General features: G+C 36.5%; 1 protein-coding gene across 1 annotated transcript in view; it reads right to left on the bottom strand.

Moving 5' to 3' along the window:
- The window catches only part of LOC132311772 (calcium-transporting ATPase 8, plasma membrane-type-like), a 31,157-nt gene extending 9,825 nt beyond the window's left edge, over window positions 1-21,332 (bottom strand). Inside the window, exons 1-9 of the mRNA XM_059809862.1 lie at window positions 20,836-21,332; window positions 20,648-20,731; window positions 19,982-20,131; window positions 19,817-19,819; window positions 17,590-17,637; window positions 17,377-17,475; window positions 16,087-16,197; window positions 15,513-15,683; window positions 761-825 (exon numbers count right to left, since the gene is read on the bottom strand). Coding sequence (XP_059665845.1) covers window positions 761-825; window positions 15,513-15,683; window positions 16,087-16,197; window positions 17,377-17,475; window positions 17,590-17,637; window positions 19,817-19,819; window positions 19,982-20,131; window positions 20,648-20,731; window positions 20,836-20,970 — 866 coding nt within the window. The 5' untranslated portion in view covers window positions 20,971-21,332. The remainder of the gene's footprint in view (window positions 1-760; window positions 826-15,512; window positions 15,684-16,086; window positions 16,198-17,376; window positions 17,476-17,589; window positions 17,638-19,816; window positions 19,820-19,981; window positions 20,132-20,647; window positions 20,732-20,835) is intronic.
- Between the last annotated feature and the right edge of the window lie 261 nt (window positions 21,333-21,593).

Genomic DNA, 21,593 nt, shown 5'->3' with positions numbered 1-21,593 from the left:
GGCGCTGTTTGACAAAACTGAAAATTAAGTACTGAGATTTTAAGAGCAGAATTTTAAGTGCCGAAGTTTTTAAGTGGTAATTAAAAATAATATTTTTATATCTTTTTTTAATTTTCAGCTTTCAGCATTCAGTGATAAAGTGATGTTTCTGTCACTAAAAAATTTTCCACATTTCAAGTGGTGCTTGCCATTTTCAATGATATTCAAATTGCGGTATTAAACGCACTTAATTGGATAAGCACTTAATCCATTCAGAATTAAGCGCTGAGTTGAGTTATCAAAAGAGGGTTAGGCTATCCCTCGTCATCCTTGCATACCCTCTCCCTTCTCTCGGCATTTGTAGAACATATACAAGATAAGTTATCCCTCCTTATCTTCTCATTTCTTTTCTCTCATTCCGTCAATCCAAACAAGGCCTTATGCAAAGCAATGGCAGGACAATATGACTCAATAGGGGAAGAGATCCCCTGCACTTTGAAGATCTATACCTGCATATATCCTTTTTGAGGATCTAAACCAGTGTAGATCCTTTAGGTACAACAATCCTCAGATTAAGGGTGGCGAGGGAATTAGGATAGTGGTTTATAGAGTGTAGAACATAATCGATAGACCATATCAAATTTTTTGAGAAGAAAAATTTGTTAGTACCCCATGATGAAGTACATTATCATTCAAATAATCATAAAGTATATAAAAGCACAAAATCATTCACCTTCACAATTTCTATATGTGATTAGTATCATAAATCGAAAGTACAAAAAATACCTTAACACCAGCATTGGTGCATAATTGAACTGCCTCTCTCACATCTGGCAGACATGGATCCTGTGTATAAAATATATACATTCATGTGAACACAACTCTTTTTGTCTTTTATTGGGTAACTTGAAAGTGAAGTGTTTATTCAAACAATAATATCAATGGAATAAAGAGTATAAAGTTCCAGTAACACACTGGATAGAAGAGAGCACTATCACTCACATGGCATAAACTAAAAGAACATTTGGAGCAAGACTTGTGTGGGCTTTATTAAAAATGTTGTCAAGTGCAGTTAAACAAGTGCGAATATCCATACAGTAACAAATTGAAACAAAATAAAGCTTACAAAGGATGTTGGACAAATTTATTACATTTACGCATCAACAAATATTGATTTGCAAGAAATGGAGTAATGAAATGAAGAAAGCAGTGAAAGCTGTTTCTTTTATTCATACGATTTCTCAAATTTATCGAAACAAACTGTACAATTTCTATGTCATCATGACACATTCCAAGTAGGAAACAGATCCAAACAAAAATGTGTCTAAACATCAAAAGTTGGAAACATGACCAAAACCACATGTATTCCAAGTAACGCATTAGACTTCTGAACCTTCAAAGCACAACAACCATCTTTGTCAGTGAAGGCTAGGAACAGGAAATAGTGGAGGTATTTCTTTCGTAGAAAAAGTAACGAACAAAACTTATTGTAACTATTGTATTACAGAGAGAGACCATATTGTCAACTCAAGCTTTATAGCATTCTTTCTTACATGAATTGCATGATTGTGACTCAAAATTATACCAGTATATTGAAAAAGAGATACATTTTGAAAAAAAAAAAAAAAAAAAAAAAAAAATTATATATATATCACTCGCACACATACACAGAGACATGCTTTCATGTAATACTGCCCACAATGTTATGGTTAATATATAACACAGAAAACGAATTAGGAATGGTTTACTTTTTTCAATTCTGAGCCTTGAGAATTATAAATGCATTAGCATAATTCATAATAAATCAAAGTATAAGTGATACCACTAGGCCACAATGTGGAAGGTGACGGTTCGAGACTCCAAAAAGACAATGGGTGTGTGAGTTTCTTCCCAATGAAAAAAAAGAAGTCCAAAAGAAAAGTTCCTAGGTACACAAATATGAAAATCACTTAATAATAAAATATATACATACATATGAAGATAATTCTTTAAAAGAAAAAGTAAAAAATCAAGATCGTCATCCAATTTTGAAATAATAACAAATTGCAATCCAATTAAAGATATTGCACTGTGCGATGAGAGGCGTGGTAGGGATGCGGTAGGAGTCCTCTACTCCGACTAGTCCCCGAAGTCATTAACTCCGGTGAAATTCTCAACTGCTTTTCTTCTATTTCCTTTTGTTTGAGTGATTTGTTGTTTCTGGAGTGTTTTTGTGAGTGTTCGTTTCATCTTTGTCATGCGCTCGTTCTTGGAAGTTGCAAGATTGCCTCGACTGTTTCAAGGTGGTGTTGCGAGATCTGCAAATCCGTATAGGGGACCATCGATTTATTTGGATGATGACTCGGTTGATAGGAGAAAAGAGGACCTTAGGTCGTGTTTGGTGGGCTTTTTTGATAAAGAAGTAGGCGATGGAGCACAGATTGCAGCGTGGGCTTCAAGAGCTTGGAAGATCTCCACTGGTGTGTCAGTCTCGCCATTGCCTGACTCGCTTCTTTTGTTTCGATTTCCCTCGGCAGTCGAAGCATCTCGAGTTCTTAAAGAAGGTCGACGTGACTGGGGGAAGGCAACTCTTCATGTGGATGCTTGGAATTTCAGGGTCGGGTGTTCGGAGATCTTGAAAGAGAAGGGGTTGAAGAAGGTGACGATTTTTGGCCTTCCACTTCACCTGTGGAGTCATGCTTTGTTTGTGACAGTAGGCAATTTATGCAGTGGGTTTATCTGGGTAGAGGCTGATGAGGCTATTTATGCTGAAAGAGTTCGTATTACAGTCGCTGATGGAAAGGTTTGTCCACCTTTTGTGTTCGTTCATGACGATTGGTACTGTTACAAGGTGGCAGTGTGGGAGGAGAAGCACCCCAAGCTTGTTCTGACGACAAATTGCTTGGAAGGAGGTGATGGTTCACAACTGCTTAAGGAAAAAGAATGGTTGAGGTGGGAATCTATGAGGAAAAATGGAATGGCAGAGTTCCAAAGATGGAAGAATTAGAGAGATGCGTTGTGGATTCGTAATAAGGAATGTTTCCGGAGGCTTTTTGTTCAGAAACGTAGGGATGGGCTCTCGTCTGGTTTGAATCGGTGTCAGCTAGTTGATTTTCGGAAGATGTAGTGGAATGGAGGATCCACCGGGATTAGTCGTCGGCCATTTTTACAGCGGTGGGAACAGAAAGGGTCTCGTCATGGTGGTGTTCACGCGCAACAAGCGCGTGGGAGTGGGAAGGGAAGAATTGCCACATGGTTGGCTCCCAGGAGTTGCCCGTTCACAGTGGAATTTCCACGAATTTTTCAAATTCCGCTAAGTGGGCTGGTAAGAATACAAAGACCATACGCGATGACGGGCCTGATGTTGGGCTGGGGATTGGGGCTTTAGTTGTTAGTGAGGGCTGTACTTCTTCTTGTGGGCCTGTTCAGAGGCATCCAATTATTGGCAAGGCCGTTTGTGATTTGAGGTTGGATGGTGGACCGGTTACTCAGTCATTTAAAGATGGGTTGGTTGGCAGGTCCGGTGCCCATTCGCTTGATGGGTCAGCTGGGTTGAATACTGGGCAGGTTAGTGGGTCTTCTTGCTATGGGCCTGAGTTGAAGAATTGTTTTGAGCCATTGACTTCCGCTTCGGTTGGTAGTGACTTGCAACTTTCTGGAAGAGTCAAGGAGGATCGGCGTGCTAGGGATCGGGTGCAGTGAATACGTCTTCCTAAGAAAAAGATCCGTCTTCCTGCTTTTCGCAAACGTTGGACACAAAAGGATAAGCAGAAATGGGTGACGTCTGTGCAGTCGGATTTGGATCCGGGTAAGTCCACTGTCGTTTCTAAGGCACCTCCTTCTTGTTTCTTCTCTCCCTCTGCTCCTTCTCCTTCTCAAGGGGGGTCGAGTTTTTCCTCTAATTTGAAGGATAGTTTGGAGAACGGGCGAAAGGATGGTGTTGGGGTTTGCCAGTTTGTGTGGGACGTGATATGAAGATTTGTTTGGATGATGCTTCAGCGACTATGGTGCTGAGTGAGTTGCGGACTCATTTAGCTTTAAAAGGCTTTCAGTGTGGGACGAGTGGGTTTTTGGCTGCTGAGGTTAATAGGACTCTACTGGATGGTCATTCTCCTCCCTCATCAATCTTTGAGGACTGGGATGGTGGGTCATGCTCTTTTTTTGAGGATTGGGGGTCAGGTCAGTGGAATGGCAATGAGACGAATTTTGATTTCTTTGCTCCTTTGGCGGTTGTTCATCCGGATGAGGTCTTTGTGGATGGGGCTGGTTCTGATTCAGGAAGGGTTGTTATGGAGGACAATTGGGTGAGGGAGAAAGGAATTGAAATTGGCTCTTTGTTGGGAGTTTCTTTTGAAGGACGAATGGAGGAGGCGACGAATATGTTTTTGGAGGTTCTGTCTTCTCAGAATTTGGATAGAATGGGTGGTAGGGAGAGTAGGGGGAGCATGCCGGGGGAGTTGGAGGTTGAGGAGAGGGGAGTGTTGAGCCCAACGGCTCTTGTCACTTATGAGAGAAGGAACAAAGGGTGTAAGGAAAAGGGTGGTGGAGGGAGGGATGTGTCTATCCAATCTGTTGTTTCTTTATGAAGCTACAAATCCTTTTTTGGAATGTACAGGGTCTCAATGATCCGGTTAGAAGAAAAGTGGTGAAGGCGGTGATTCGTAAAGAGGGTGGGCATGTTGTGTGTTTGCAAGAAACAAAGATTGAGACGATGACGGATTTGTTGGTGCGTAGTTTATGGGGAGGTAGATTTGTGGAGTGGTTTGCTCTAGATGTTAGTGGTTCTGCCGGTGGTGTTCTTGTGATGTGGGATAATCGGTGGGTCTCTATGATGGATTCTCAGGTTGGGCATTTCTCTGCTTCCTGCATTTTCTCTGTATTGGAGGATGATTTTCGTTGGATTTTTTCTGGTATTTATGGCCCTACTAAGAATTGTGTGCGTCATTTGCTTTGGGCGGAGCTGGGAGAGGTTCATAGGAGATGGTCTTTGCCTTGGTGTATTGGTGGGGATTTCAATATTGTTCGTTCTCCGTTTGAGAGATCGTCAGGTGGTAGGTGGACGGTCAAGATGGAGGCTTTCTCGGAGTTTATTGATGTTTTTGGTTTGATTGATCTGCCTTTGGTGGGTGGGCACTTCACTTGGTCGAGTGGTCGTTCTCCCCCTACCTTCTCTAGACTTGACAGATTCCTGGTGTCGAGTGATTGGGAAGAGCACTTTTCGGATGTTATCCAGACCACTTTAGCTCGTCCTTTGTCTGACCATGTTCCTTTGATGTTGGACTGTGGTGGGTTACGCAGTAGAAGATCCCCTTTCAGGTTTGAGAATATGTGGCTTCGGGCTGAAGGTTTTTTGGATCGTGTCCGATCTTGGTGGGTGGGGTATGTTGTTGCTGGCACCCCTAGTCATTCCTTTACAGGTAAGCTGCGGTTTTTAAAAAATGACCTCAAAGTCTGGAACAAAGAGATTTTCGGTAATCTTGCGTGAAGGAAGAATCGGGTTTTTTCTGATATTGCAGACATTAATAGATTGGAGGGTCAAGGATCTTTGTCAGATTCCTTGAAGCTTATGAGGGTGGAGTGTCAGGCTATGTTACCCGGACTCGGGTACGGGTGTCAGACTGGGGTACGTGTCTAGAGGTCAGATCCATCTATCTATTAAATTATAGGACACGGGGACACGGAATAAAAGTGTCCAAAACTCGAACACGGGTACTTGGACACGGCATAGAAAATAGTATATTGGAGTATTAAAGAGTCTAAAGACATATATATAAGCAGTTAGGCATACAACCATACATGAATGCATGATACATGACAGTATATTAGTAATTTAGTATGATATAAATTATATAATTATAACTTATAAGTACCTTATTGGTTTATCACTTTATTGTGATTCTGTGAATACTGAATTCCCACACTTGCACTTGTACAGTTGCACTGCACCATAATACTTTAGTGACTTTAGCCTTCAATTACATATCAGTATATCACCACTGATCACACTTGCACAATCCGCACTTTGCAAGTTTGCACCTGAAATATTAAATTGAAATTTATCTTATGTTGTGAACTTATTAAAAAAAATAAACATATGCTAAATTGTTAAGCATAAGGATAGAGAAGCATACCTGCTGGTTGCTAAATAGCCTAAATGCCTAAATGAGTATATCATTCACTTTCACCTGTTAAAGACTTGAGAAGTTAAGAACTTAAGTTAAGAGTAAATTGAAGACTTTAAAAGTTCAAAGTTTAAACTACAATTATATAATTTATATCATAAAGTCATAGACACATTCAAAGTATACTATTACAGCATTACCAAGCACTAAACCAAGTACTAAGTTACTAACAGAGTAACAGACAAGTTGGCTACTTGGAAACAAGACAACATTTAAGTTCAACAACTCAAAAAATTAAACTAGAAAAGCAAAAATCAAAACTCAAAAGCCAAGGTATGGTTTTTTATCTTTGAACTGCTTCATTTCTTTTTCTTCAATCCATCATTCCTTGTTGGAATTCTTCAAGTGGTTCAACTTCAGCCCCTAAGGCAGCCTCTTGCCTTTCTTCAAATGCATCATCAAATGTTATAAGCTCTAACTCTGGCTCGTTGATGGAAAGTTCAGCAAGTTCCCCAAGAGTATTACCATCAATATCAAACTTATCACCACCTATTAAACAAAATAAATTAACATTGATGTAAAAAAAAAAAAAAATCATTAAGCAGAAGAAGAATATTTTTAGAAGTTTATTGAAGATATTAAAATTTAAAAGTAGTTAGTTAGTGAACTTACATAAGTCCCAATACTTTGTCGGCCTTTCTTTGTATTCGTTCTTCTTTCTTGACATAAGACGGAGGTTGCAATGTACAAAGACCAAATCCTCAGCTCTACTTGTAGTCAATCTATTTCTTTTGATGCTTTGAATAAGAGAATATGTACTCCAATTTATTTCACAACAAGATGATGATGCAGGCTGTGAAAGAAGCTTGAATGCTAAAGCTTGTAACATTGGTGTTGAAGAACCATGATTTGCCCACCATGAAATTGGTTCCTCATACAATTTTGCATCAATAACATGAGGCTCATTGAAGTAACCGGATCCACTTGAAAAAGCTCCATATTCAATATAAACTTTCCGAAGATCATCTTGATTGCTAAATAATTGTTTGAAACATTTACTTCTATTCAAAGAGACCTCTTGATCTTCATGTGGTGAGAGCCATGGAACTCCATCACTTCCACCTCTAATCCAAGCTTCAGTGTAGTATTTAGGAACCAATGAATGAACCAGACAATGCAGTGGATTGTTGCTTTTATTCCATCTTGTTTCCAATATATTGTGAATGACATCAAAGAAATTTGATTGGCCAGTCAGCATATCTTGTTTATCATGAGCAAATATTCTGAATTTAACTTTCTCAATCATTGTGTCCCACATATCATAAATCAAATGGAGAACAGGGGCATCAGTGTCTGCTAACCTCAAAAAATCAACAATAGGTTCAGTAAATTCCAAGAGATATTCCAAGTCATCCCACCAACTGTCACTCACAATGCATTTTTTAACTTCCCTAGCCTTGATTTCAATTGCTGACTTTCCATCTCCTTTTAGAAGCCTTCTCCAAGTTGGATCCATCACCATCTTCTCAAGTGCATCCTTCACTTCTTTCAAACGTTTTGCCATGATTATGCTTGATGCAAATCTTGTTTCCACTATCCTTAGTAAACCCAATTCCGAGTAAGTATTGAAAATTGAGAGTACTATGCCATGGTTAACAATGAAATTTCTTATATTTTGAACACTACTCACCAAATCAATAATCCATTTACAATGAGTATATTGAGGTGAGGTTTCAGATGGTTCACAAATGCTTTTTAATGCCAAATTTAGGCAATGCACAACACATGGAGTCCAAAAGATGTGAGGATATGTACTCTCAATTATACCCCCAGCAGCCTTAAAGTTACTCCCATTATCAGTAATGATCTAAACAACATTGTGTTCTCCCACATCTTTGATCACTGGTATAAACAAATTTGCTACATACTCAGCATCTTTTATGTTGCCACTTGCATCGACTGCCTTCAAGAACATAACACCACCTACTGATGCAGCCATTACATTTATTAGTGGCCTCCTTTGTCTATCTGACCACCCATCTGAACAAAGGGACATGCCTTTCTTTTTCCAGCTATCTTTTATCGGTTGGAGCTTTCGATTAATATGTGCCTTCTCTTGGGCCAGCAATGTTGTTCGTAATCTGTCGAATGTTGGAGGTGTATAGCCAGATAACTTGCTATTGGCTAATGTGAGTGAATATTTTCTAAAGTGAGGGCACCTTGCGAAGTTGAAGGATAAGGCAGATGCGTAGAACATGCGGGCAGCCTGTTTATCTGCTTCATCTCTTTGTGCTACATTAAATGAATTTTTTAGAGCTCCTGGAGCTAATCTCTTTCTTTTTTTGCATTGCAATAAATCTGATCCTTCAGACAATGATAAATACTCTTCCTTCTTTCTCACATTCAATTCCTGTTGTGCCCTTTTGCTTTCAGATTGCACACGTTCCTTCTTTAGTGCTTCAAATACATCATTGCTTATAGACTTGCAAGCTTCAACCCCTTGATTAGGAATCTTCAATAAATGACCCTTGACTTCTGAATATGATCCTATAACCTTTTTGTTGCAATAATTGCAACACCAATTTCTATTTCCACCTCCACGTGTTGGTAGGCTAAGTACTGTCACATGATTCCATAGTGGTTTGTCATCAAATTCAGTTCTTTGAGCTTTTGATGGTCTTAGGTTTGCCTTCCCTTTCCTTTTGGCAGACATCTAGAAAATAAAGAATGTATACAAAGTAATAAAAAAAATAAACAAAGTACACATAAGCAAAAAATATAATTCTACACACTAAATGTAATTTTTAATTTGTTAGTACATTACTGATGCATTAAGGGAGCAACAACTTAGCATCACCAACAAGAGAATGAGAAAATACGAAATACTTAAGATGTATGTTAACAACTTAGCAGCACCAACTTGGCAGTCCGGCCATTACTTTGAAACTTAAAATCAAAAAATACTTGAGGAATAAAAACCAGCCAATAGATTTGAGTATGTACCTGTTCTTGTTCCCTATTTGTAGATGAGATTTTTGTTGAAGCTCAAAGTTTGAGGAATAAAAACCAACCAATTGATTTGAGTATAAACGTGTTTTTGTTCCCTATTTGAAGATGAGATTATTGTTGAAATCAAAAAATACTTAGAGGAATAAAAAACCAACCATTTGATTTGAGTATATACCTGTTCTTCTTCCGTATTTGCAGATGAGATTATTGTTGAAGCTCAATGTCTATCTGACTTTCGGCAAATGAGAGAGATGTGGTGTCCGAGAAATAAGAGTTTGGTAGAGTATAATGAGTCTAACACTCCACCGTCTCCAATCTCCATGCACTCCACCGAACCCACGGGCCACAGCCACATATACATTGGATTTCAACTTTTCAAACCCTTGTTTTGTATGCATTAAATGCAAAAGAAACTCCCGCCTCCAATATATTATTTTTTGCAATATATAAAACCTTGTCAGTTGTACACTTGTACATAACTTGTATCATTGTATGCAAAAAAATCTTCTCAGCCTCCAATTTAATGATGTGACTACCCAAGGTTGTAATTAGTTGCTATGGAACTACTAGTTCGTATTGAATTACTAGTTCTTATGAAAGTGACTACATAGTTATAATTAATTAGTAATTAAATTAAGCCTTATTTAATTACATAGTTATATAGGATTGATCATTATATATATATATATATATATATATATATATATATATAGCCTCCTTAATTTAATGTGTTTAATTATATAGTTATACAGAATTACTATACTAATAGTATAGCCTCCTTAATTCAATGTGTTTGATTATATAAATATAAATCATATAATTACATGTGTTAAATTATATAATTATATAGAATCACTATACTAGTATATATAGCCTCCATAATTCAAAGCGTTTAATTATATAGTTATATATAGATCACTATATTAGTGTGAGATTTTTAATTACACGTGTTAAATTATATAGTTATATAGGTAATAGGATCACTATATTAGTGTAGCCTTCTTAATTTCAAAAGGTAAGAAATATTGTTTGAAGAGACGAAACAAAGAGGGAGAGATTTGATAACTATCAGATACTTAACCTAGAATTTGACAGCCTGGGAAAGATGAATGTGCAGATGCATATATTGTTTCCCCTTTCATTTTCTTTCCTTTTTTTAATTGTTAAAGTTGCTTAATTGGATTGCCATGTATATTCTGCCAAAATTATCGGCCCATCTATCACTATCCTTAATTATATAGTCATGTAGGATTACTATACTATTATAACCTCCTTAATTTTTTTATTTTTTTCCCAAAGCTTCCTTAATTCAATGTGTTTAATTAGGACAAATATAATTCAATGTGAATTATATAGTTAAATACTTAAATATAAGCTTTTTTTTAGTTAAATACTTGATTTTATTCTAATATTTTTGTAAACAAAATAAATAATTTAATGTGTAATTATTTATATAATTATCTTACGAATAAATGGGTATGTGAGATTTAAATAGAAAAGAAATTTAAGTAATATAAATTTAAATTTTTTTGTAGGATATTTATACCCTTAAACATGATTAATGAGTAATAAGAAAATTATATAATTTTCTTAGCAATAAGTGAGTGTGTAAGATATGAGCTTTAAATATGGGATAAAAAGTTAATTAATTTAAATATAATGTATATAATATTTTTTAGAATATTTATAAACCTCAAACATGATTAGTAATTAATGTGAAATTAGTTTACTTTCAATATTTTTTATATGAAAGTTATATAAAAAATGCATAAGTATTTATTTACCCTTTTTAATGGATTTATGAGATTTAATTATGGGAAAAACCTTTTATTATTTTAGACAATATTATTTTTAGATTTCCTATATTAGTCATCCATTTTGAAAAGTCAAAGCAAATAAGTCTGATCTTTTAATTATTATCCTTTATATCTAAAATCTTCATTTACTAAAATTATTTCATATTTCCTTTTTTTTTTTTCCCCCTTCTTTTACTCTTCAAATCCCTATAATTTCCTTTTTTCTTAAAAAAAAAAGGGTCACATTCCTATTTCCCTTTCGTCAATTAAATCATAATTTGTTCTTTTAATTATTGTCCTTTATATCTAAAATCTTCATTTACTAAAATTATTTCTTATTTCCTTTTTTTTTTTTTTTCCTCTTCTTTTACTCTTCAAATTCCTATAATTTCCTTTTTTCTTTTAAAAAAAAAAAAAAAAAAGTTACATTCCTATTTCCCTTTGGTCAATTAAATCATAATTTGATCTTTTAATTATTGTCCTTTATATCTAAAATCTTCATCTACTAAAATTATTTCTTATTTCCTTTTCTTTTCTTTTTTTTTTTTTTTTTTTTTTTTTTGTTTTTTCCCTTCTTTTACTCTTCAAATTCCTATAATTTCCTTTTTTCTTAAAAAAAAAAAGTTACATTCCTATTTCCCTTTCGTCAATCAAATCATAATTTGATCTTTTACTTATGGTCCTTTATATCTAAAATCTTCATTTACTAAAATTATTTCTTATTTCCTTTTTCTTTTTTTTTTTCCTTCTTTTACTCTTCAAATTCCTATAATTTCCTTTTTTCTTAAAAAAAAAAAGTTATATTCCTATTTCCCTTTAGTCAATTAAATCATAATTTTTTTTATTTTTTTTATTTTTTTTTTCATTGTTGTAATTTTATGAACTCAATAATTTCAAAATCAAACTAAATTAATCATGGATTCAAATTGGAATCAATGGAACTCAAATTTCTCATAGTTTATTTTACTACTCCATGTTTAATAAGAATGATTCCGGTGAGAAGTCAGAATTAAAATATTGAGTCCGGCTGAATCCAATGAATCCCTCTTACAATGCTCCCTGGGCAATGGTGATCTCACAGTGTTTCTTGCACTGTTGGCCGGCAATACGAACTCTGAAAAAACATAGAGGGAAAAACAAAAAATAAAATAAAACTGGGGAAAAGATTTTTCATAAGTACAAAATTACATAATTGTATTAACTTACAAATATAAGAAGAGTAATAATTTAGGTTATTCTTGCCAAAAAAAAAACCGAAAAAAAAAAAAAACCATATATGTGTATACACACAGTCACACACAAGAGGAAGAAAGAACAGAAATCCCGTAACTGAATCCTGCCCAATCTTTTCTAATTTTTCCATCATAAATTATAAGGTCAAAAATGTAAAATTACACCTGTTTTTTTTATGTCGGTCAACATGCTAGTAACCCACTAAATGATTATACATATATAGATATTTATGCTACAATCATATATATATATATATATATATATATATATATATATATATATATATACACACACACTATTACGTTTCTCGACAATGACAGGCTGTCAAGTTTACGCGTGAGTGGTGTCAAGTTTACGCGTGAGTGGGATGCTCCAAATAGGGTAGGTTTCTATACAAAACCAACGCGTGAAGAACCCTCGTCTTCTCCAAAACTCTTCCTGAAAACACGATGAAACCAGAAATTTCCGACCATAATTTCCGACCACTGAAACAAGGGTTTTCTTCAACGGCCGTGTCCGATCTTGACCGTACAAGGTCGGACGCATATCCCGAGTCCGTGTCGGTGTCGTGTCGTGTCGACACGGACACCCTCGCCGGAAACGACGAGTCCAGGTAACACAGGTGTCGGGCGGAGTTTGCTGAGATTGCGGTCATGGAGGAAATTTCTTGGAAGCAAAAGTCTAGAGCTTTGTGGCTCAAGGAAAGTGACAACAACACGAAATTTTTTCATAGACTTGCTAATGTTCACAAACAAGGCAATCATATCGGGAGGATTCGGGTGGAAAGGGAGATGTTTTGCAAGGAAGATGAGATTTGTAAGAGTTTTGCTGATTACTTTTCAGTTTTGTTCTCTGAACCAGTTGAGTGGAGACCTTTACTGGCTGGGCTTCATTTTGACTCTATTTCGGATGAGGATTGTTCTCTTTTGGAGGTCCCTTTCTCTAAAGAGGAAGTTTTGTCTGCTTTGAAGAACTGTAATGGGGATAAAGCCCCAGGTCCAGATGGCTTTTCTTTGCGTTTTCTTTTGGAGTGTTGGGAAGTGGTCCGAGATGATGTGATGGGCTCTTTTCATGCTTTCCATGCTCATGGCTCTTTTGAAAAGAGCTTGAATGCCACTTTCATTGCCCTTGTTCCGAAAAAGGGAGGAGCGCTGAATGTTAGGGATTTTCGTCCTATTTGTTTGGTGGGTTGTTTTTACAAGATACTTGCCAAAGTCTTAGCCACTAGGCTGAGGAAGGTTCTGGATGGTGTCATTTCTGATTCTCAAAATGCTTTTGTGGGAGGACGTCATATTTTGGATTCGGTTCTTATTGCTAGTGAATGTGTGGACTCCAGGCTGAGTAGTGGGGTTCCGGGTGTTTTGTGTAAGTTGGACATTGAGAAGGCTTACGACCATGTGTGTTGGAGTTTCCTCATCTACTTGATGGAGAGGATGGGTTTCGGGGAGCGTTGGAGAAGATGGATTCTGTTTTGTATCTCTAATGCGCATTTTTCTGTCCTTGTAAATGGAACTCCGACGGGGTTTTTCTCTAGTTCGAGGGGCTTGAGACAGGGGGATCCGCTTTCTCCTTTCCTTTTTCTTTTTGTGATGAAGGCTCTTAGTAGGTTGTTGAAAAAGGCTGTTGATCTGGGATTGTTGAGAGGCTTTCGGGTGGGTAGAGATGTCGCTAGTCAGTTAGAGATTTCTCACTTGATGTTTGCTGATGATACCTTGCTTCTTTGTGATGCTGATGCATCCCAGCTAAGACATTTGAGATGTGTTTTGATTTGGTTCCAAGTCGTCTTTGGGCTTAAAGTGAATGTTGGAAAGAGTGTTTTAGTGCCGGTCGGGGATGTTCCTGATATTGAGATGTTTGCTCAGATCCTCGGATGTGGCACTGGCTCATTTCCTATTTCTTATTTAGGTTTGCCTCTGGGTGCTCCTTTGAGATGTGTGGGGAGTTGGGATCCGGTGGTGGATAGATTTGAGAAGAGACTGGCAGGTTGGAAGAAGTAGTACCTTTCCAAAGGGGGGCGGGTCACTCTAATCAAGAGCACTCTCTCTTGCCTTCCCACCTATTTTATCTCCCTTTTTCAGATTCCTTCTTCGGTGGCGGAGAGAATTGAGAGTTTGCAGCGGAATTTTCTTTGGGGAGGGAGAGGAGAGGAGTTCAAATATTATCTGGTTCGTTGGGAGCAAGCGTGTCGGCCCCTTCGGAGTGGAGGATTAGGGATTCGAAGGTTGTTGCCTTTCAATAAGGCTCTTCTTGGGAAATGGCTTTGGAGATTTGGGGTTAAGAGACTTTGGCTTTGGAGGAAAGTTATTGCCAGCAAGTTTGGGGAAATCAGTGGTGGGTGGTGTTCTCTTGAGGGGCGTGGTCCTAGGGGTGTGGGGGTTTGGACTTGCATTCGAAAGGGATGGGACGTTTTTCGTAATCATGTTCGCTTTAGGATCAGGGATGGTAGGAGGATCAGATTTTGGGAGGACCTTTGGTGTGGGGATCTTCCCCTTGCTCTTTCTTTCCCTCGGCTTTACAGGATTGCTTCTGACAGGCAAGCCTTGGTGGTTGACTGTTATCACCTTGATAACGAAAGACTAATTTGGGACGTTCAGTTTAGGAGGCATTTTCAGGATTGGGAAATTGAGGAGGTCACTCGTTTTTTGGAGTTATTCTATCGTCAGGTAATATCTCATGAGGAGGCTGATTGTTGGCTTTGGAGTCCACACTCTCAGGGTCGTTTCAATGTAAGATCCTTTTTCAGGTGCCTTTCTGATGGGGAGGGTGGCACTTTCCCTTGGAAGGCTATTTGGCGTTCCAAGGCTCCCCTTAAGGTGGCCTTTTTTGCTTGGACGTCTGTCTTGGGTAGGATTTTAACCCAGGGTAATTTGAGGAGGAGAATACAGGTGGTTATTAATCGCTGTTACTTGTGTCGTTGTGATGAGGAGACAGTGGATCACCTTCTGTTGCATTGCAGTATGGCCAGAGATTGTTGGGATTTGATGATTGGGTTGTTTGGGGCTCCCTGGGTTATGCCCTGTTCCTCTAGAGGGTTGATTGAGGCTTGGAGAGGTGTCTCTGTTGGGGCGCTCATCCGTGATGCTTGGAGGGCTACCCCTCTCTGTGTTTGGTGGTGCATTTGGCTCGAGAGGAATCGAAGATACTTTGATGGCAAGGAGAAACCCATTTCTATGCTTAAGTTTTCTATTATTTCTACTCTCTTTTGTTGGGTCTCAGGGAGAGATTATCGTTCTGTTAAGGAGATTGTTATGTTTTTGGCCTCTTTGAAGGCTTGAGGCTCTTTTTGGTTTGTTCTTCTTGTATCCTTGGGTTTCGCTCCCCTTTGAGCGCTTTTTTTATAAAATTCTTACTTATCAAAAAAAAAAATACATATCAAACAAATGAAGAATAATACCTTCAAACCAACAATGGCTAACACCACAAGCTCATCCTCAGGTATTTTCCAACTAGTCAGTTCTTCATCAGCAGTTGGAACTTTTTCCACCTCGTATGATCTATAAGCAATAGCAACACAACGCAAACTTCGAGCAGCCATATCTTCAATAGCTTTTTGAAATAAAATCACCTATAGATAAACACAAATTTCAACATCAGGAACTTTAGGGGAAGACAGCTATATATCATTCATTAAAGGACAATCTGTAAAACAAGATTCAAGCACCATTATATTTTTATGATTTTTCAAAATACATTTTATTAACTGATTAAAAATCTTACCTATATAAAATCAACTAACAGAACAATCACCTTTCCTCTTTTAAGTAAGTGAATATAAATTATTTTTTAGGAAAGTAAAAGAAATACCTTTAACCAAAATAAAAGGCAAAAAAGAGATAAATAGTTTAAAACTCTTTGATAACATAAAACAAATGGAATCCAAAATTCATTTCAAGTCCAAGAAAGCTTCAAATTCTTAACCATTACTGGCAAACACAATTTAATCTCAAAAAGAGTCTGCTTTTTCCAACCTTGTCCCCATCCATTGGAACAATGCAATCGTTTGCATCAATGTATCTTGTACATTTAGCCAAAACTATATCTGCAGCACCTTTCCAATGAATATGAACTTCAGAATCAGGCTGTAAACATTACAGAAATAGGAGGAATTATGAGTAACAACATAATTGTATTGTTGCAAGGGCAGAGTATGACTGGTATGAATATCTTTCGAATTCCATAACTTCGTTATAATATATCATCATAAATATTTCTTATCAGACCACAGTATCCATTTTACAGCATTTAATACGATTGTGTTTAACACAATGCATGACACCATAGATTCATTGCAATAAAACATCTGGTATTCAGCCAGGCTAATTTTCTAATACAACTACAATCTCTATAATAACTTAACATTAGGAGTTTCAACGTGAACGACAATTTGTAACACTTGTCAATAATCTTACTTTCACATTCAAGATGGTTACCTAAAATTTAAATGCAAAAATACAATAACTCTGACAGTCTGACACTATTCTAAAATATCTAAGGTAGTAGTGTCAGAACTCAGCAGTTACCCAGTTATCTAAACTACAAAGCTAGATGAGTTGGTCAAGACAATGGATTAAGAAACAAACATTTCAGGTTCAAATTTCTCCCATACTTGTCACTTTTCTAATGCATGTGGTCTAGCGGGGATCGTGTCATCTAATGCGCAAGGTTTTCTGAGGCTTCCATTATTGGTTTTATGATAACAGTGTTATTAAACAAAGTATCTTACATGAGTTTTAGTTTCTGGAATTTCAGAATGGGGAAAAACATATGCATCCAGAAACTAGTTTGTTGAGAAATGCAACAAGTACTCTTTTATAGTTTACTTATTTTACTGTTGCCCAATACATTCCCGTACTACCAATCTTGTGTATAATTATTTCAGTGTTAGCCATAAATTTAAAAAACATAAAATAAATAATCTATATCTGCTCCAAGCAATCATCTGATAAATAAATTCAATAATCGTGAGATAAAACCAACTATATTTGATTCATGACTTTCTTTTCACTCATTGATTACCTGAAAAAAATTTCACTCAAAAAATCTTAGTTCCTCTTGAACTATTTTTTTATTTTTCTCTCCTAGTCATCCCAGAGTTAGAAATAATGAAATCATAAGCAAGCAATTAATAGATCGTATTTCCAATGTGACAACAAAAGAAAAATACATGTGCCATGATGAAACACTATGATCAAAGTGAAAGGACAAGCAAGAAATCAACCAAGGTGATCATTTTTGTGTAACGAGAGCAATTCATTTACCAGTTTAAGTGCAACACCCCCATGTTTTTTCTCTGAGTTGAAGGGGAGAACATGGACAATGGAAGACTCTGATCTGACAGCATCAAAATTCATTCCAAGCTACAAAAGAAACAATGATAAAATTAAAAAATAAATAAATAAGATATTGACTTGATCAATTTTTTATATTAAAAAAGAAAAAGAGCAATGAAGTAGAAAAATTAGCGAAGGTACATTGACCCCCCACTGGAGAATGGCCTTTTCTGTTGGTGATCCAGAAACCTCCACATATCCAGAGAAATTGATGATAGAATCAAATCAAATGCTGCAACACCCAACCTTCTACTCTACCAAAATGATTAATGATAAGAAAAGATTAACAAACCATACAATAAAACAGGACAACACCAAACAATCACACAACAGTTCCAAGTTCACAGTATTTTTTTTTTCCTAGTTGGTAAAACCCCACCCCCTCGCTCTTCTTCAAGGAATTGTTTGCACCCAAGACGAGTCGAACATGAGACCCAATTCTTCCTGAGGCACTAGGGCCAAGTGACTAACCCACTTGAGCCAACCCCTTGGGGTTAAGTTCACAGTACAACTGGACCTCAACTACATGCTCTAATAGCTGGATGGGGCCTTGGTTAAAAAAGCCATCGGAATAGCTAAGAAAAAATCGGGTAAGAATGACTGATAAGGACCAGATAATTACACCTAATATTTGGTCCCTTGAAACATGCAAGACCATATAACTAATTAACCAAATACACACAGCAAATATGCATGCAACATCACCTAAACGATATTTTGTAATTGAAGGAACAACATATGTGGAATAGTAGACTCATATTCTTAAGAAACTCTAACAAATATTTATATATATGAGCTATAATAAAGTGTAATGCAAGACAAAAGGATAAATAGAATAAATAAATTAACAGTCATCATCCTGCTGAAAAACATTTTTATTATAAAAGCAAATCTTCAACTTCCCAAGGGGACATTCCCAGCCTTTGCTATATAAGCCTTCCAAGCAATCTTTATCCTACATTTGGTATGACAGAAAAGGAAGGGGGGAGCAGGGTTCTATTGTTGGATAGAGGGAGGGACGAGAGAAGCTATGAAAGGGTGGATAAGGTATCCCTTCTAGACCACCATTTTAGGTGCATCCAAAATTGGGAGGAAATAGGAGAGAAAATATATATATTTTTTCAATAGTATTGAAAAAAATTCAATTACGTGTATTAATTTATATATTTGGAAGTATATTTGTTGAATATCTCTCTTTCCTTCCCTTCCACTAAACCAAACAAAAAGAAGGATGGACATTCTCATACCCCTAGCCTATTCCGTCCCTTATCCTTTCCATTCCACTTATTTTTCCATCTTTCCCACCAAAATGGGGGAAATTTTCTTATACCAACAAAGTGAAGAAAATAGGTGGAAATCCTACTCATATAAGAAGGATAATCCAAGGAGGCTTTTTACATTAAACAAGTAATCTCTTTTTTATTTTTTATTTTTTTGGTAAGTAAGATTTGTATTAAAAGGCGCTAAGAAGGGAGCGCAACCCTAAAAGAAACACAAGACCAATAGGGCCACTAAACTCTCAAAGAGTCAAAAGATCAACCATCTCCTCCATGGATTTACATTAAACAAGTAATCTCACCAACATAAAACTCATAAGCCAAGGCTAAGTCAACAGGGTGCATTATATGCCTTTTCTGGGTGCTCTGAAAATTTGTGTTGCTGCATTATGTCAACAGTGTGCATTAGCATTACTTTTATGACCTGCTTAGTGTAAGTCATATTTTCCATAATCCCAAAACACTGACCTACATTGTAGACATATCTCAAGTTATATGTTGTGATGCACTCAAATTCAATAAAATTGTATAACATTGTTTCCCACCGAATTCTCCTCTGTATTCTACAGCAACACAAATTTTCAGAGCAACGCTGTCTATTTTCCTTGAGTTCCAATAAAGTCTCAAAAATCAAAGAACAATTGTTCTTACTCAGTTATCTTATAAACTTCTAAAATGAACTGGAACACATTTCAGATTGCTGAAAATTTTGGACACGATAAAATGCATTAGAATCTTTTTTTTTTTCCCCTAGATAATGCATTAGAATCTTAAATGTTGGTTCTCCACAGACTTTAATTTAGTAACAAAATTAACTGCATCATTTATCCTATCCAAGTCCAAATCAAGAGTTCAGCACATTTTCAAACTATTTTTTTGTTAAAGCCGCATATCAATAATTCCAAGAAAGGTCAAAATCTGTATTTTTGGGAGAAAAATTATATACACTTTCCAAATACTTTAATGGTCAAAATGTTGAATGGGATTCTTCAAGTGCTTTTGTATAAGCCGCGTCAATTTCAAACGAACTTAGAAAAATTGCCGCAATAATTAAGACCAAAAAAACCTGTCCAAGGAACTATCATTTCAACCTGCTCTAAGATATGCCAATACAAATATCAAATCATTAATCACAATCCATGTAAAGGGAAATTTGTCAATGTGGGATGATGTACTAATATTACAATTTTCAACTTGAAATCTCTAAATATTAATGCAGAAGTTTCAAGCTAAATGACAATAAACTCAAATTAAACAAAATCACCCACCTTAGTCATAAAGACACTCCCAGTTGTATTCTGTGCTACACCTTCAATAAGCAGGGACTTAACGGTAGGAGGAAATAGTGACCCATCTTCCGGAGAGTCAAGTTTACTTCCACCAACATAGGCTTCCACCACTGTCATCTGTAACAGAAGAAAGTTTGTGAGAATTAGAAAAAATGGCATTTCTCTTAATCTTCTTGCCACTTACACTCTCCTATCCAAACAAAAAATTGCAAACCAAAAAAAGAAAAAAATTCCACATCCTCCAAAACACCCACTTGCATTCAGTTTTATGTCATACAAACCAACTAAACATCAACGGACAAAAAAGAAAAAAAATAGAAAGAAAGAAAAGTAAACATAGAATGTCTAAACATCCTTTTTTTTTTTTTTTTCCTAGTTTCTAAACATTCAATTAACATGAACCTCCAATTAACCACTAAGACCTATATAGAGCTGATATTAAATACCTTCTTCTTGGGACCTCCCAATTTCTTCAAGCCAAAGCACTAGAGCAGTTCCTAACGAAGACGACAATTACATGTTGCAAAGATCCTTCTCCAAGTGAACTCCACAAAACCATGAATTGACCACTAAAAGAATAATTGGAATAGTAGAGAAACAAAATGCATACTCGAGAAACCACAGAATAATAACCTGATTTGAGGTCAATGTCCCAGTTTTATTGATACAAATTGTAGTAGCAAAGCCCATGGTTTCACAACCAGAAAGCCTCCTGACCTGCAGTTCAGTAGTTGTAAAACCATAAAACAAATGCATGTACGTATCATGTCACTACCAGAAAGCCTGGGGGAAAAAAAAGAAAAAGAAAAAGTCATGCATGCCAAGGCCTTGTCTGCCATCATTTTTCTCATTGAGTAGGCAAGTCTGTAATACAATTGTAAATACAGATAATGTAAGTTAAAGAAAATTGTTAAGAATGAAACATACACATGGACAAACAAACACAAAGAATGCATCTTGAGATGTTAGAGGTAGCATAATCTGAGAAAGTAGGAAGATGAATCTTGAGATGTTAAGAGGTAGCATAATCTGAGAATTTGGGAAGAGCATGCTGAGATGAGTTGTGCATGTGCAAAAGAAACAAATGATGGCGCCAGTAGAATATCTTTGAAATGCTACAAGAACTAAAGGAAGTTCAAATGAAATGTGCATAGAAAGTTTATCAACAAAAGAGACGGGTGATATTTTCTTCAAAAAAAAAAAATTATCTATACATAAAAAGCCTATTTGGGTAAACAAACCCAGAGACTTACAATGCTGAAGTATGAATTATGGTCAGCTAAACTAATAAAATGAAATAGAATAAAACAAATGTGTGTGTGTGTTGTTGTGGGGGGGGGGGGGGGGGGGAAGGGGGAGAGAAAGGGGTGTCGACCCTGACTTTACCTTATTTATATACCTAAAGTTCACCAAGGATTCAGGGAGGGGGGGGTGTGGGGAGAATGGGGTTGGTTGGGGTTGTTGTCAGACTTACATTAAGGTAACAACTGATTGAAACCTCCTAGGCGCTGCAACCACCACAATCATGACCTATAAAGTTCTTCTGGAATTAGTCATAAACTCAAATAAAATTAAAACC

The sequence above is a fragment of the Cornus florida genome, unplaced genomic scaffold (assembly GCF_030987335.1).
Source record: "Cornus florida cultivar Cherokee Brave unplaced genomic scaffold, ASM3098733v1 CherokeeBrave_3.0.0_Hap2_Chr06, whole genome shotgun sequence".
In the NCBI taxonomy this organism is placed as follows: domain Eukaryota; kingdom Viridiplantae; phylum Streptophyta; class Magnoliopsida; order Cornales; family Cornaceae; genus Cornus; species Cornus florida.
The sequence above is the reverse complement of the archived record's forward strand: the minus strand, read 5'-3'. Positions and strand labels throughout refer to the sequence as shown.